Source organism: Bubalus bubalis, chromosome 14 (genome assembly GCF_019923935.1).
Source record: "Bubalus bubalis isolate 160015118507 breed Murrah chromosome 14, NDDB_SH_1, whole genome shotgun sequence".
Taxonomy (NCBI): domain Eukaryota; kingdom Metazoa; phylum Chordata; class Mammalia; order Artiodactyla; family Bovidae; genus Bubalus; species Bubalus bubalis.
Genome location: NC_059170.1, coordinates 25,925,818 through 25,942,883, shown reverse-complemented (window position 1 = coordinate 25,942,883; position 17,066 = coordinate 25,925,818). Strand labels below are relative to the sequence as shown.

The following is a 17,066-nucleotide window of genomic DNA, read 5'->3' as shown; positions in this document are numbered from 1 at the left end:
GCCTTGTGCCGTGCTCAGGGATCAGGACACCTTCCAGGCAGACTGCGGGTCGTGGGAAAGTCCGAGGTGCCCGCCCTCCAGAGCCTGCACTCCGAACCTCAGAGCCCAGCTGGCCCCGGGCTCTCATCTGCAGGAATGAGGTTGGCAAATTTCACCTCAAAGTCAGGTGCTGGTTTGGGAGGAGATGGTGGCACCCGGAGCCTCAGACCCACAGGCAGGTTGTTGGGCTGCTTGCTAAAACGGGCTGGAGAAAGACGGAGACAGAGGCAGAGGTGTGATGTGGTTTAGCCATGTTTAATTCAACTTGCAGTGAACTCAGAGGGGCCCGAGTAGACATTCCTCTTGCTCCATAAAACCTGAGCCAAGTCGCCCCATCCTTTCAAAGGGGTGGTCTGTTGGAGGCAGGGACTGCCCCAGCTGGAGTGGGGCCTGGGTGCTCTGCAATGCGGGTGCCATGTATGGAGCCTGGGGCTGTAGATGGGGCCACCGGCACCCACCGTGGGGCCCAGGCACGGGTGGGGGGGGGGGTCTTGAGGGCCACGTGGACAAGAGCATCAGGGCCGCGCATGCATTCTGGAGCCTGGGGGTCGTGCAGGGGCCCCAGGGAGGGGCATGGTCGGCAGAAGCTGGCGGGGAATCAAACATAAAACAAGCCCAGTGCTGCCCACTCACCCCTCCCTGGGCCCCCCGAACCCTGAGCTATCTCCTAAGACACAAGAAGGAGCTGTTTCCGTCACCATGACAACTAAAAACAAAACATCTCAAAGTATAATCTTCCAATTGCTTAGAATTAATCAGTGCAAAGTGAGGTAAAGTGCCCAGTGTCACTGGGCAGGGCGGCTGCGTCACACAAGCCTGCGCCTCTTGGAGTCCCTCTCCGCGTCCCCCTCCTGGGCGTCCACCTCGCAGCCAAGCGGGGATACCAGGTTCAGCAGAGGGTCCTCGGAGGCCTGGCCGAAGAGTGCCAGCAGAAGGGCCACGCCGAAGCCCGTGGCGCGCTCGCCCTGTGGGTGAAGACAGTGGAAACCTGTGCGGCCAAGCCCCCCACCCCAGCAAACCCGCCACCATGGGAGGGCTCTCGGACCAGGGCATCTGACCCCCCGTGCACCCCCCAACCCCCTTCCCTGTCCTGTTCCACTCAGAGCCGGTGGAGGACAAGCTGTGGACACAGCCCTGGGTTCTCCTCCCCTCCCCTCTCCTGGCTCCTTGGGGAGGGAAAGGGTGAGACCAGGGCCCCTGGGCCTCCTGCCGAGGACAGGCGGGTTGGGAAGGACTGTGCACAGCAGCCACACTGTTCCCAGGGACGAGGAGACCAGAGGTCAGGGGGGACCACAGCTGGCCGTGTGACCCTCACACAGAATGTTTCCGATGAGCTCAGCCTGTGCTCTGGAGCCAGAGAGGGGCTCTGGATGCAGGAGAGAGTGGGAGCAGCCAGACCCGTGGGGAGGGGCCAGCAAGGGAAGCAGAGTGGCTGGCCGGCCAAGGAAGGCCTAACGGTGGGGTGGGCAGGGGCACCCCCGGGGCCCAGACTCACGGCGTGCACGGGCGCGGCGATATCCAGGTGGACCCAGACCCCAGGCCAGTCGAAGCCGATGTGTGAGGCGATGAAGAGGCCAGCGCAGGAGCTGGGGCTGTTGTCCCGGTCCTGGGGTAGAAGGCAGTCGTGAGCATCCACCGCAGCCATGGTGGGGGTGGCCACGGTGGACACCCTGTGCCCTCCTGACCCCCTTCCTCAGCGACCACCTCTTCCAGTGTCTGCAAGAAGGGGCCTGGGGTGGAGGGCCCAGTGTGGAGAGCAGCAGAGAGGGTCCCCGTGGGCCTGGCAACTGGGCTAGGGGGTCTGCCTTCACCCTGGGGGCAAAGGGGGAGCCAGCGATAGACCCAATGGGGACTCCAGAGTGGGGAGGATGCCCCAGTGCCTGCTGAATGGACATGCTGCGGGAAGACCAGTGAGAGCGCCATCCCCTCCCCTGATTTCTCCCCTCCCCTGCTCAGAGCCCAGATCTGGGCCCTCACAGGGGGACCAAGGTCCACCCTGCTCCACACCTACCGCCACCGAGTTCTTCATGTCGGCCACGGCCGAGGTGAACTCGCTGAAGTGCAGCTCTGGGCAGTACACCAGCGGGTGCACCAGGTCCCCACACTGTCGCCCGGCCTTCACGCAGGCCGCCTCCCACTCGGCGCTGTTGGTGAGCACAGCCGCGTGGTACTTGCCTGTGGCAATGCCCTGGGCATGCGGGAGAGATGTAGAGAGCATCACCTGGCGGGTTGGGGGACACTGAGGACAGAAGAGGGGCTGACAGAAAACAAGGCAGAGAGAGAGACAGGGAAAGAGGGCCCCTGTGGGGGCCAACGCTGTGCCAGCATTCCCTCCAAGGTCCATGGGCTCTGTGTGCCTGCACCCTCACAGACAAGCTCTGACCTGGTGACGAAGCAGAAGGGACAGTGGGACCCACCTGAGCTCCGGTCAGGGTGGCCATGTCCAGGATGATGTCAGCGCCCAGGTCCTTGCAGGCGTAGGACACGCCATCTGCCAGCACCAGCCTGCCCTCAGCATCCGTGTTGTTGATTTCCACAGTCCTGGGGACAGCAGACACCCCACTCAGAGCCCCTCCTCCCCGTCCTCAACGGCAATGCAGTGCCTAAACGTTGGAAAGGGCTTGGCCCCCTAAGCTGGGGGGCAGTCCCCAGACCCCATGGGCCCCTGACACCTCAAACAGGGACCCAACCCCCATCGCAGGCACCCGGGGCTCTGGGACAGCACAATGGGGTGGGTGCTATGAGGCGGGTGGGTGGGGTTGGCCTTACTTTCCAGAGTACAGCAGGTGGATGTCGTCTGGCCTTGTGGCATTGGGCCCCACGGAGTTCTCAGCCAAGCAGAACACCGCATGGAGGGTGTCTTTGAAACCCTAGAAGCGGCAGACGAATGGATAAGAAAGCTGTGGTACATGTACACAATGGAATATTACTCAGCCATCAAAAAGAATGCATTTGAATCAGTTATAATGAGGTAGATGAAACTGGAGCCTATTATACAGAGCGAAGTAAGTCAGAAAGAAAAACACAAATACACTATATTAACGCATATATATGGAATTTAGAAAAATGGTAACGGTGACCCTATATGTGAGACAGCAAAAGAGACATAGATGTAAAGAACAGACTTTTGGACTCTGTGGGAGAAGGCAAGGGTGGGATGATTTGAGAGAATAGCATTGAAACATGTATACTATTATATGTGACATAGATTGCCAGTCTAGGTTCAATGCTTGAGACAGGGTGCTCAGGGCTGGTGCACTGGGATGACCCTGATGAATGGGAGGGGGAGGGAGGTGGGAGGGAAGGTCAGGATGGGGAACACATGTACACCCATGGCTGATTCATGTCAATGTATGGCAAAAACCACTACAATACTGTAAAGTAATTAGCCTCCAATTAAAATAAATAAATTAAAAAAAGCCCACAAAACCCTGGAGGGACAAGGGCAGAGGCTCCAGTTATAGGCTGGGAGCATCAGGGGCAGGAAGGATGGTGACAGGCTGGAGCTCTCTGACCCACAACAGAGAGACAGACAGACAGGTCCAAGGAGCAGAGATCACAGCCCCCTGCACTCCCCACCATCCTGGCGGTGGGCCCTAGGGCAGGGTCCCAACAGAGGCCAGGAGATGCAGCATGCACCCCAGAAGCGGAGCTGCCTGCTGGGTTTGAGTCTGTGCTCAGCTCCCGCCTCCTATCCATACAATGTGGTCAGCGGTCACAGTGTCTAACCTCACAAACCTGCTGATCTTTAGCTTTTGAGGTTGGGCTTTTGACTTTGATGACCTTGACCCTTTGCTGTTTCCCTGTACCTACACTCAGGTTGAGTGCACTAAGTCCCTAGGGGCACAGTGACCCCCCCACCACCCCTCAGTGTCCCTCAGGGCAGCCACAGAAACCCCTGTGTGGGTGCGCCTCCTCACTCCCACGCTCACTACACTCAACTCTGACGTTAGCATCTGTTGGTCACTCTCACCTGAGACAATTACTATGCTGTTGTTTGCCAAAAGGTGGGTTCCCACCTCTCTCCCTTGTACTGTTAGCAACTGGGAGGCCACTGTGAGGAGATGACTTGTTCCTCTTGGCGTGAGTGTGGACTCTTACTTCATTCCGTGAGTGATGACCCTCATTATATACTTTGGGGCTCAAATGGAGGCACATTCCTCTTCTTAAAAAATGAGTTACAAAGCAGGAGGAATCCGAGGACCACTTCCAACCACCAGCTGATGAACCAGCCTTAATTGCCAAGTGGTTCCTCGCCCATGGGAAGGGTCTACCTGCTGGGGCACCAGCCACCTGTCCAGATGCCAGGATGGACCCTCCATGGGCGCAGTCACCCCAAACCCATAGCTGAGACACCAGGCAGTGCAGCCGCCTGGGAATTTGGCTCCTATTGTTGGACACTTTCCCGTGAGCCCTTCCCAGAGTGCCCCCCAGCCCTGGAGGCCGGGTATGTCTCTTGCATACTTGACGAGCTCATTAATGGAGTAGGTAGCAGGCCTGGCTGAATCTGGTCAGGTGGGCTGGGTGCTGCTGAACGGGGGCTGCATGACGCCCCCCAGTAGAGTTGAGACACCCCCCACCCAGCACCCCTTAGGCCGAGCCCCTCCTCCCCTCCAGCCTTTCTGCTCCCCTCGTGGGCGTGGCTGGGCAGAAATCATTTGCCAAGATCTTTTTGCTTTTGTTTTCTCTGGAAGTCTCCCCCTGGGGGTCATGCTGCTCAGGTGGTGCCTTTGAGGAAGAGGGGCTTATGCTTGGTGACCGGAAGGGCTGGGCTTTTCAGAGTTACCTGAAGCAGCCATGCTGAGAGGTGAGTGGCCCTGGATAGCCAGGGCGCCCCATGCCTCTGCTCCATAAACACGCTCTATGGTGTCAAAGGGCAAACGTGGGGAACAGCCATGGCACTGCTTATCGACCAGGCCCCCAGCTCAGGAATTTGGCTCCAATTGTTGGGCTCTCTGAGGCCTGTGTGTTCTGGGTGGGGAGCACGGAGGCCGCTGGCTGCCCAGGTGTCTGGGCTCGGTGTGGCCACTCCTGGTATTCCAGGACAGACCCCAGACCTCTTCCACCAAACAGCAGCCAGCCCCTCCAAAGACCCCTGCCCTGAGTGCCAGAGCCCAGGGGTGAGCAGGCAGGCAGCCTGCTCCAAAGCACCCTTCCCATTTTGGCTGGGGCGGGCAGGGTCTTAGGACTTAGCGGAGGGCCCATGATGCCAGCGGGCGTCAGGCAGAGAGGTGACATGCCTGGGTGGGGTGACACTCTTGGCGTGAGGAGCCCTGACTGAAGCAAGGAGCTCTGGAGGCCCCAGGGACCCGGCGCAGGAGCGTGGAGGGGGATAGTGCCAACCACGCAGACTCAGGGGGCTCTGGGGAGGAGAACCAGGGAGGAAGACAGGGCCCCCCTCACCTGCTTGACGGCGGCTCTGAAGGCCCCCAGGACAGCCGCGGCGCCCCCGCAGTCCCTCTTCATCCCTGGCATGGTGGTCTGTGGGGGCAGGAAGGGGCGAGAGAGAGGTGAGTGGATGCTGACACCCCAGCAACAGTGCTCTCCACTCCGGTCCCCACACCAGGGCCCCAGAGGCACAGGAGCTGGCGCCAAGTCACCTGAGTGCCTACAGAACCCAGGAAACGCCACTAGTCACCCAGGGATCCTCCAGAAGCAATGAGAAGCCAGAGTCAAATTTACCAGGTTGGGGGCGCACGTCCAGCTTGAGCAGAGCTTTGGGGGTTACTGAACAGAACTGTGTGAGGTTCAGTGGGGACTTCCAGAGTGGCCTGGGTCAGAGGCTGAGCTGTGCCCAAGTCAGCCTGGGGGTCTGTCGCAGTTCCTCCGTGTCACGACCTTGACCACCCATCCAGGTTAATGTGAGCTCTTCCCAAATATCATTAGTCACTGTGATACCATCAATCCCACTCCTGCCCCAAGGGCACTTGCCACCTGTCTGCATTCACGTTTCCTGGGTGACGGGGTCTAGTGAGGGAGTCGCTGGAGACCGAGGGGCCCTCCTGCCACAGAAGTAAACACCATTTCCTGTACACTAGTTGAGGGCAGCTAAGCACTTTTACGGTTTATAGGCTCCTGATGCTAATTGACAGGCTCATATTTTAAATTAACAACAGGTCATCGGATGTAAGGATTCGGGACCAAAATGTACCAATTTTTCTGAGTACTTATTGGATTACACGAGCTGAGAGTTTTAATGGAAAGTATTTTTAGATATAAACTGAGCTGTTTTTACAATTAAGTTGAGCAAAAATGACTCAGCTAGCACTATTGGAAATAAGCTGTTTTGACCTAACCTGCGAGAAACCACGAGATTGTTTAAATGGAATAATGGGGCCTCAAACTGAGAATCAACCCCCCTGCAGGATGGCCACATGGAAAATGGCTGGAGATGGCCACTGAATCCCCGTGTCCCTGGACACAGAACAAATGTCGCACCACCAACACAGCTCCATAGACTGAGTCAGCCTCGTGGACCCCACCTGGCATTCCTGTTTTTATAAAAGAAACTATTTCCACGGGAACGCTTTCGTAACCGTTGGGTTGCTGTTTGTACCGATGGGGCAGTGGCGACCTGGGGCCCGTGGGAACTGGTGGTCACTGGGTTAACTTCCAGGCCTTTAGGAAACAAGGTGGTGGCCATTTCACTCAAGTCTTCTTGCCGAAGCAGTGAAATGATTAGCTTTTTAAAAACCTCAACCGTAGAGAAGAGTCATTCCCAACACTGTCTTGGTGGCATGGAAGGGGTAGGGGAGGTCCTGTGCTTGTTCTCTGATGCCCGGCGCTCGGTTGTGGCCAGGCAGCTGGAGCCCAAGCAAGAGTGGGTGCCAAGTCCTGAGCTCAGTAAGCCTCTGCTCTCCCAATACCACTGTCCTGGAGGTGGGGTGGGGGGGACCACTGACAGACTCCGGGGATCCAGATGCAGGTGTATGCAGACATTTTCTCGAAAATGGCCAGAGTGAGCCTCTCACCTCCAGGAGGACAGCTGGCATTACTTGGTAAAACTGGAGCTTTCAAGCAAAAAAAAAAATCAGGGTTTTGGAAAACTTGTATCTGCTTCCATGATGGCATCCTAATACTCAACTTCAAGCTACATGAGATAGATGATGATATTAATAAATGTAACTTTTTAAAATATTGTATACTGAAAAGTGTCAAAATCTGGAGGTACGGCATAACTCTTTAAACAGTATTTTCCAAATGGCTCATATGTGATATCATAAAACCATGCATTCAGAATTCAGGATGGACCCACAGATTTCAACGTGGCAGAGCTCACAGGCATGGCTTCAGATCCTCCGTTATAACTTACCTTTTAAAAACTCCCACTTGTTGAGTTTTGGTGTAACAGCAAAGAAGAAGGTCCTGAGTTACCTGAAGAGGGTATTAAAATGCTTCTCCTTTTTCTAACTGCTGAAGGACTGGGGCCAGATTTTCTTTTTTATATTTCAACTAAAACATATCGCAAAAGACTAAATGCAGAAGCAGATGTGTGATCACAGCTGTTGTCCACTATGGCAGACAGTAAAGAGAGCTGCAGAAATGTAAAACGGTACCAGTCTTCTGGTTAATTTCTTTTTTTCATTTTGGAAAATACACTCCTATTCATAAGACTGCATTTTATTTACAGTGGCATGCAATGGGGTCATATTGGTCTTTTTAATGAACTAATAACTATCTTTAAATTCTCCCAATTTTAATTTCTAGTAGACAGCTAGCAGACATCACCCTTATAAATAAAATCTCTTTCGAGATCAGTATTTTTTAAGAGTGGAAGAAGTCCTGAGATGAACACATCTGAGGCCCCTTAATTCACACTGATCCTGATTTGCCTTGAAAATCTCTGAAAACAGCCAGGACTGTTCCTGCAAAATTGGGAGAGGGTGCCACCAGCAAAATGACTAACCCTCATGAAGCCTTGCTTTTCACTCCACCCTCTAACAAGCCAACGTCTGAATGAGCCCACAGATCCATCCCCCAAAACTCAGCTGCTAATGGGGCAAGAGCCCCTGTCAAGGGTGTGGGAGGAGGGTCAACACCAGGTGTTAAGAATTTAAGAACAATAATAAACCAACTAAAAGCTGAGTTGGATCAGAAAGAATGCTGATCACTGAAGAACGGATGCTTTCAAATTGTGGGGCTGGAGAAAACTCTTGGGTGTCCGTTGGACTACATGGAGATCTAACCAGTCAATCCTAAAGAAAATCAACCCTGAATATTCATTGGAAGGGCTAATGCTGAAGCTCGGATATTTTGGCCACTTGATGCAAAGAGCCAGCTCATTGGAAGAGACCCTGATGCTAGGAAAGATTGAAGGTAGGAGGAGAAGGGGATGACAGAAGATGAGATGGTTTGAAGGCATCACTGACTCAATGGACATGAATATGAGCAAACTCCAGGAAATAGTGGAGAACAGAGGTGCCTGGCGTGCTGCAGTCCCTAGGGTCACAAAGAGTTGGACACGACTTAGCAGCTGAACAGCAACAAAAGCTTGTTTGCTTGTTGTCATCAGTGGTAAAAGAATTCCTCCAGAAGAAACCCTGTTGTTGGTTGAAGTGAGTCCTTACCACATAAATAAAAACTTCAGACCTGCCTGTCTTAATTCCTCCTCCTTCCAGAAACATTATCCTACGTGGACACTAGTCACTGCCAGGGGCACAGACTCCTCAAGGCACTCTGGTTCTGAAGCAGGCAGGCTCTGGAGGTGGCTGGTGTCCACGGCACCTCTGACAGTGAGTTCTTGCCTTCGGATGGCGGATTCGGCGTAAACACCAGGAGCAGTGAGCCCTGCTGCTGCCCACAGTCTTGGGGAACCACTGGGGTTGTGCTGTGTAAGACATTTTTACTCCACAGACGTTTGAAAGCTACTGGGGTCCATCTCAAAGAACCAGAAACATGGACACTGACGATTTGGGGAGTTTCTTGGGAAGTGGGGTCTTTTTTGGTCTCTGCCGAGGGACCCTTCTGTTAGAGACTTTCCCTGAGTGTATCAGTTGCTTCATGTGACAGAAAGTCTTCAAAATTAAAGTTAATTGTGCTCTTTTGGCGGAGAAGGCAATGGCACCCCACTCCAGTACTCTTGCCTGGAGAATCCCATGGATGGAGGAGCCTGGTAGGCTGCAGTCCATGGGGTCGCTAAGAGTCGGACACGACTGAGAGACTTCACTTTCACTTTTCACTTTCATGCACTGGAGAAGGAAATGGCAACCCACTCCAGTGTTCTTGCCGGGAGAATCCCAGGGACGGGGGAGCCTGGTGGGCTGCCATCTATGGGGTCACACAGAGTCGGACACGACTGAAGTGACTTAGCAGCAGCAGTGCTCTTTTGGATCAACTAGAGTGCAGAGACTGACAAACCTGGCATCTCCATCTAGCGAACAGAAACATGTGAAGAAGACCAATGTGATACAGTCACCGACACATTGGCTGAACTGAAGGCTGGACGGCAGGGCTGTGACGCTGGCGTACGTCACCACAAGAGAATGACATGGAGGCGTCAGCTTTTTCTGTCAGAAATTACTTAATGCTATTTATAAGTGTTAACCGATGACTGTTTTCTTTATCTGTACTATAATACTCATAATATTTTACTGCAGATGGTCACGAAGACAGTGGGCATCACCCTAGGACCTTTTCTTCTTCTTCTCCAGATTTTCTGTCCTGACTCAGTGCAGGCGTGAACGGTCTGCCCCTTGGAGGGGATGGGGCCCCGGGTCCTCCCTCCTGGATGCCCCAACAACTTGCTCTTTCCTCCGACACCTGAGAAGGGGCCGCCCTTCCCCCCCACGTCCCCCCAGCCCTGGTCCTGCACCTCACCTTCCCCTTCATGCTGAGACCCCCGGTATCGTAGACGATGCCCTTGCCCACCCAAGCGATGGTCTGGGTGGCTCCGTCTGGTGTGTGGCTGAGGACGGCCAGGGCCGGGGGATGGATGGCGGCTTTGCCAACACCGTAGATTCCTATGGAAAGCACAGGACTCGTCAGTGAGGCTCAGGCCGGGCCAAGTGGAGGACTCCTGGGAGTCCCCCAGAAACACTGCTCTCCCCACAAACAGCTGCTGGCCTGTGGGTGTTCCTCTGGGCCACAGAGTCTGGCCATGTGAACCAAGTTCCCCGCCCTCTCCTGCCCCTGGCTGCTGTGGGATTGGGGGATGCAATTGAGTTCTATGTGAAGTAGTGTTAGGCAAGAAGACTCGCTGAGAAAAAAAAAAAAACAAACTGTATCATTCCCAGAAAGCAGTGAACAGGACTGCAAAATGAAGAGATTTTGGATAATGCTTCAAGGCTGTTCCAGCCCCGCTCACCCTCCCATCACTGACCCCTCCATGCACTCAGCAGGCGCCTCCCTTTCCCAGCTCACCCCCGCTGCTGCCTTGCTGTCAGTTTACACGCCCCAACTTCTTGAGAAAACCATGGCTTGCTGTGGGCAGAGGTCACACCTCAAGGTCCCCTGATAATCTAACCTAACAACTGTGGCAACCAGGACAAGAGCCAGTAATGGCTGCCTGACAAACTCCTACTCATCCTGCAAGACCTGCTGCAAATGTCACCTCCTATGTGAAGCGCTCCCTGACAGAACTGCCTCCAGCTGCAACTGGCTTATATGACTGTGATAGACAGCTCGAACAAGCCCCCACGGATCCCCCCTGGGCATTCATGATCATGTGGATTGTCTCCCCTCCCCCATGAGGGCAGGACGGCGTGCCTCAGTTTCTCGGGACGTAGCAGGAATCGTCCAGGATGAGGTTACAGAAACAAGGCCTCTGGCTTGTGTGCTCTTTCTTGTCTCTTGCTCAGAGACCTCAATCTGAGAGGAGCAGCTGCCACGTTGCAAGCTGCTCAAGGACAGGCCCACATGACAAGGAGCAGCCGGCTAGGTCTCTGATGGCAGGGCCATGAGTGAGCCCGTCTTGGGCCCTGGTTGAGCCTTCAGGTGACCGCAGCCCCAGTTAACACAGGTATCATGGCCTGGAGAGACCCTGGGCCGGACCCAGCTAAGTCACACCCAGTTCCCCACCCACAGACCTGCACTCGAAGGACCGTGCTGCTCTCAGCTGCTGCCTTCTGGGGTAACTGGTTTTGCAGCCACAGATAACAACCACAGTGACCTTCCCAACCCTGTTCTAGTTGTCACTGTGCCTTGGTGCCTGGGAGGTGGGAAGGATGGGCCTGGCAGTCAGGGAGGGCTCTCTGAAGAAGTGGTCTGTGAGATCATACTGGGGGAGAGTATCCCAGGGAGAAAGAGCCATGAGAACAGGTCTTGATGGGGATATGAGCTTGTGTATTCGAGGAACAGAAAGGCCCTGCTGGGCTGGCCTGGGAAGCAGGAGAGCAGTGCGGGGGAGGCTGCAGAGGGGGCGGATGGGGAAGGACTTGGACCCTGTGGCTTCCAGGATCTGAATCAGGATCTGAATCGCTGCCTCCTCTTTCCCCCCGGGATGGGCTGCTTCCCAGGGTCTGGCCTGGGGGCTGGACACAGGCTGGTTTCCTGTGGGGTGAAGCTTGGGACAGCACAACATATGGCCTGGCAGCCCCCCAGACCCCCAAGTACCCCAGGCCTCTGCTGAGGCCAGGACCCAGGAGGACTGGCCCCCACCCACCTCCAAATCCTCTCGCCTTCAGCTCCTCATCCCGGATAACGGTTGGGACGATCCCCAGTTCTTTTCCAACTTTCTTAATCTCCTGGATGCGTTCATGGAAAAAACAACAACACACAACACGTGAAGATGGCTTAAAATGAGGGTGAGGCCAGGGACAGGGGTGAGCAGATGCCTTGTGGTGGGAGAGGGGTGGGCCGGGAAGCTGAGGCCCTGACTCTCGGCTCTAAGCATGATTAAACCCAGGAGAGGAGGTTTAATCACCTCCAAACTCTGCGATTTCCTGTGGCTCATGGCTCGAGTCCTGCATGGGGGCCTCGAGGAGGAGGCTGTGTCCTCCCTCCACCCCCGGCTGAGGCCCGGGGGCCCCTCAGCTCTGGGTGGACGGCAGGACTCTGTCTGCAGCAGCCCATGGCTTCCCCAGATGAGGTGCGGAGACTGTGGACCGTCCCCTGGCAGCCCTGGGATTCCTGACTGTCCCTGGGGTCGATCACCACCATCCCACCCCAGCGGACCCCAGGGCCACAAACCTCAAGGAAGGTGTCTGTGTTCATCTCATTGCAGGGTGTGTCCACGATTCGGGCTGCCAGCCGCACGCCTTCCGTGGCACTTGTTAAACACTAGGAGAAACAAAAGGCTGTCACTGGGGTCCTGGGACAAGGTGGAAAGTGTCCCTCATTGCCAACAGCCAGGACCCACAAGTGTCAGAGGCACACATCTCCCAGGGGAGGCTGGGCAACGAGAGCAGGTGGAAGGGAAGCAAGAGTTGTACCCATGACCCCAGCCATCTACAGAAAGACCCCTATGGCTGCAGAACCACAGAGTAGCCCTTTGGCCTAGCATCCTCTCCTGATTTACATGGGGCCCTCCTTGCTTTCGGAGCCTCGTCTCCTGTTCTGCCCCTTACTCTGGTGGTGGGTGGCCTCCTGCCTAGCCCTGAGTGCACACCTCATCCAGCCTCTGCCAACCCCATCCCCTTCTCCCAGGAGGAGGTGATACCCTCTGTTATGGGAGTCTGAAGCCCTGACCACCAGGGGAGGGTATCAGGAGGGTTTGGGGAGGTGCTCAGGCTTCAGTGAGGTCAAGAGGGTGGGACCCCATGATGGGATTAGCGCCCTTGTAAGAAAAGGACGCAGCTGCAGAAGCCACCCTGATCTGGGATGGCTAGGCTCCAAGATGACCAGCCTTTGGCAGTCTGAGAAACAAGCATCTGTGGGTTAAACCCCTGTTGAGGGGCTGCTGTCATGGTTGCCCAGGCAGACCAAACACCTTTGCTTCTCTAGCCAGGGTCCCAGACACCCTTTGAGGTACTTCTCTCAAAGGCCACATGATCCAGGAGCCTCTTGGAGCCTTGCAATGGAGAAAAGGCCCCAGGACCTGCTGGGGAGGCGTTTTTCTCACGTGGGCCCCATGGGAGTATCCCAGAGCCTCACCCTTCTTCCTGGGCACCTGATGCGACACTGCTCTGGCCACAGGGCAAGAAGGGAAGGACACAGACAGCTGGGCCTTGTGCAGAGGGCATGCTCATGTCTCTCTCCCCTCAAAGCTTCTGCCAAGAGCTCCCATGCACCTGACTCAGCCCTGATGCTCAGCTCTGCCTCCCTGTTCTGTCCCACCTGGGCCCCCAGCACCCATCCCAGGGCCTGGCTGCCTTAAGAGAGAAATGGAGTGTGGGTTTGGCAGGGATGTGGACAGCATCCAGCTTCTTGTTGCCTCTTCCAGGCCCACAGGAGTGGGGAGGCCAGCTCTGGGTCCCTAACAACAGCCCAGTCCCCTCTCAGGTCCCTGCCTGTCCCCAGGTAATTAACCCCTAAACCTCAGAGGCAGAGACTTGACAGCTCAGATCTGAGGCATGCCATGTGGTCCCCACAGCCTGGCAGCAGGCCCTCCCCAGGAAGGGTGAGGGTCCCCACCTGTGGGCATCAGAGACCCTTGGCTGCTGTCTGGGAGTGCATCAGCACCCTGAGGGTTGTCTCAAGGGAGGCAGGATGCCGGCCTCATGACCTTGTGAATGCAGGGCTCCTCCACGCAACGCAGCAGTGGCTCAGGTGAGAGGGCGCACCTCGCTGGGCCTTGATCTCGTCAGAAAGCAGCATCACTCACTCACTCATTCGTTCATCCACGTCTATGTGAGCACCTGTCATGCACCGGGCTCCACACTAGACTCTGAATCCAAAGAGGTCCAAGGACGTGAGTCCAGCAGAGACTCACAACATTAAATGCTACGGAGGAGGAGGGTATGCGAGGCCACAGGGACCCAGGTGGGAGGGAAAGGCCACACGCGGTGTCAGAGCCTCACACTTACGATCCCCGACAGGAGGAAAAGGCGGCTGATGGATGGCAGCTGTGGTTAAGGCCCGGGTCTACCCCTTGCTGGCGTGCCTGCGCTCAATCACTTAGTGCCTCTGAGCCTCAGCTTGTTCAGCTCTCAAGCAGGGATAATAACAGGACCCATCTCACGGGGCAGTTGTGGAAATCAGGTGTTTGTACACAGGTGTGCTCGGAGCAGAGCCTGACATCTGACAAGCACCCATGAAGCACTGGCCCTCCCCTGGTCATGAGGTGGTGGGAAGCGGGAACCAGAGTGGGGCATCTTGAGGCAGCCAGGCCATTAGGAGGCTGCTGCCTGGTCCCAGAGAACCAGGCAGGCACCATAGGATGGGTGGGGTGTCAGAGCCAGGGAGACCCACCAGCCCACTGGCTCTATCACACACAAGAGAACTAATATGCACGGGACCAAGTCCCCCCCACTCTGGAGGTGGGCATGGGGCTCCCACACCAGTGAGAGGCACAGAGGCTAAACTCAGATGTACAATCTCAAGTGAGGATGTCTCTCAGCTGGCAGATGGGAAGGGTGTGGGGAGGAGACAGGGCTCCAGGTGGGTGGGGACCCTTCAAGGAAGGATGAGAAGTGCTCTAGTCTGGCAGGTTTGGCCCCTAGAAGACAATGGAAGGAAGGGGATGGGCGAACTCCACGCTGGTGAGCTGAGTGAGGAAGGGAGTTAAGACAGGCCAAGCAATCAGACCATGTTATTAAAGGTTTGAAGAGCAAGGTGGTGAGATAGTGGATGAGGGGGTGCTAACAGGGCCTGAGACAGAGTGAAGGGTGAGGGAGCAGAAAGGACCACCTGAGTCTGGCATTTGGAAGGGGGGCTGCAGGTGGGAGGGCGAAATCATAGCCACAGGTCTGGGAGGGTCACCTGGCAGTCAGCCCACACACGGACTCAAAGCTGGAAATTACCTCCAGCCTTGCCTCGCTTCAAAAGGATTATTTGGTCCTTCAAAAGGACCAAATGAAATAACATATGTAAAAGCGCACCATAAAGGGTAATGTGATATATACACGGGCGGGATTATTAGTATTAAAACACGAAAGCGCCTGGTACAAGGTAGGTGCTCATAAACACTGGCTGAATGGAATTGAATCCTGAGAACAAGACCACCTTGCGGGAGGGAGCCTGTGGCCTGGCTTTGGAAAGGCCCCGGGGGGCCTGCTCTCTCCAGCAGCAGCAGCCCTGTCCTGTCCTCCCAGGGAGTGTCGGGGAGAGAGCACTGCCCAAGCTGGGCGGTGGAGGGGGCACGGTCTGAGCTTCTAGACACCCACTTGCAAAGTGGACACTTCCACTGGCCCGTTGTCTTGTCCAACCAGGAAAAACTCCACCGTGACGGTCTTCTTCTCTGTGCGCCGAGATGCCCCTGAGCGGTGGGTGAAGAGGGGGAAAGCGCGGGCCAGGGCGCAGGCGGAGGCGAAGGCGTCAGACCGCTCACACACCATCTGCAGCACCAGAGAGCAGAGCTGTGGTGAGGGGAGCGGAGCGGGGGAGGGGACCCCGGGGTCGCCCCATGGGAGCCCCTGTCAGGAAGTGCTTGGGCCCCACAGCTGGGTCAGAGGCCACTGTGGAAACAATCTGGCCAGAGATGCCCCAGCAGGGCCTGCATCCCAGGGGCCTTCCCCGGAACCATGGTCCCATGATGGGAGAAAGAAAATGTCAGCCGCCAGATGTGGTCCACCGCCTCCCGAGACCTGACAGCCGGATGTGCAGGGCCGCACGGTGGACGTGGGCTCAGGAGGTCTGGGTCGGAGTCTCACATCTGCCACCTACACTGGTCTGGGGTGCTTACATCTCTGGGACCTCAGTTTCCCTGTCTGTAAAGCAGGGGTGGCAATGTCCAGCCGTGGAGCAACGTCCACTTCTGAAGATACTGTGGCCGGAGTGCTCTGCGGTCCCAAGGACTGAGCCGTGGGAGACACAGGTCATGACCAGCACGGCCAGCACACTGCACACGACCGGCAGCCCGGGTGGGGGTGGTGTGGGGCCAGCCTCTCAGGAGCACTCACCAGAATACACCGATGGGTCCCCGGCGGCAGGCAGGTCCGCACCAGGCGGGTGATGAAGTGGGCAGCCGAGGGGCTGTTGTGGCGGCTCACCCTAGAGGGCAGGGCGGCCACGGTGGCATAGTTCAGGTAGAGGGGACAGCTGTCCGTGGGGTTGGGGTTGAGCGTGCTTAGCGCGGCCTGCCAGAGCTGGATCAGAAGGGGAGACACAAGACAGACACCAGGCTTCAAACGGCTGCCTGCCAGGAGCACTGCGTGTGGACACCGGCATCGCTCGCTAAATGGGCACTTTTGCAGCTTCCCTGGCACCGTGGATCCCTAATTAAGACGTGTCACATCTCACTAGATAAGCGCGTGTGCGTCTGCTGGCACACGTCCACCCTCGTGGGATTAAGCACTGGGGACTTAAACGGCCAGTTTGGGGGCTGCTTTGCCACAAAGGCACTGGGGTGAGACCAGTCAGGGGTCTTGGAAAGGGGCAAGCGTCACCGCCACGAGGGTTCCGGAAGGAGGGTTCGGAAGGCGGCGTCAGGGCCCCTCGAGGGCACTTCCTTCGCACCTAGTGGGCTCTGCCAGCTCTGCCCACGAGCCTGCGGCCCGGGTGGGTGCAGGGCATGAGTGGCTTCCGGGCGAGGCTGCTGGACGGGAGCCAACGCCTCGGGTTCTCGGGAGGCGGGCGGCCCCGGGCCTCGCCGGCAGGCCTAGTCCACCAGGCGCACCCGGCCGGCTGACTGGCGGGCTGGGGGCGCCGGGCGGCCGAGGCGGGGCCTCCGCGGCCTCTCCGCTGGCCCAGCCCCGCCCGGGCTCTGCTGGCCGGCGGGGCGGCGCATGGCGGCCGGCGCGGCCCGCTCACCTCCTCGGTGACCCGGGGCTGCAGCTTCCCGCGGACGTGGCTCCAGGGCACGCGGTGCAGGTGGTGCAGTTGGCCCAGCAGCAGCAGCGGCCGGCTCTGCGGGTCCGCGTCCCCGGCGCTGGCCTGGAACTGCAGCCCCACGTTCGCCATCTTCGCCGGCCCGCGCCCCCCGCCCGGCCGCCGCGCCCGCCGCGCTCGGGCTCCCGCTCCGGCCGGGCCTCGGCGCCGCCCCAGCCCTGCCC

General features: G+C 57.0%; 1 protein-coding gene across 1 annotated transcript; it reads right to left on the bottom strand.

Moving 5' to 3' along the window:
* Nucleotides 1-273: 273 nt before the first annotated feature.
* On the bottom strand, nt 274-17,066 carry NPEPL1 (aminopeptidase like 1). The gene is made up of 12 exons (XM_025263755.3): nt 16,825-17,066; nt 15,975-16,160; nt 15,240-15,410; nt 12,166-12,255; nt 11,639-11,720; nt 9,856-9,998; nt 5,443-5,520; nt 2,809-2,909; nt 2,457-2,580; nt 2,051-2,227; nt 1,535-1,645; nt 274-1,004 (listed from the first exon to the last, which is right to left on the bottom strand). Exons 1-12 carry the CDS (start codon nt 16,972-16,974, stop codon nt 846-848), a joined length of 1,572 nt encoding a protein of 523 aa, XP_025119540.1. The 5' UTR covers nt 16,975-17,066; the 3' UTR covers nt 274-845.

Coding starts and splice junctions, on each gene's coding strand:
- NPEPL1 (XM_025263755.3), bottom strand. CDS start 16,974: ATGGCGAACGTGGGGCTGCAGTTCCAGGCCAGCGCCGGGGACGCGGAC. Junction 2,581..2,808: donor CACCTGCTGTACTCTGGAAA/GTAAGGCCAACC, acceptor TGCTGTCCCCAG/GACTGTGGAAATCAACAACA. Junction 2,228..2,456: donor CCACCCTGACCGGAGCTCAG/GTGGGTCCCACT, acceptor CCGCATGCCCAG/GGCATTGCCACAGGCAAGTA.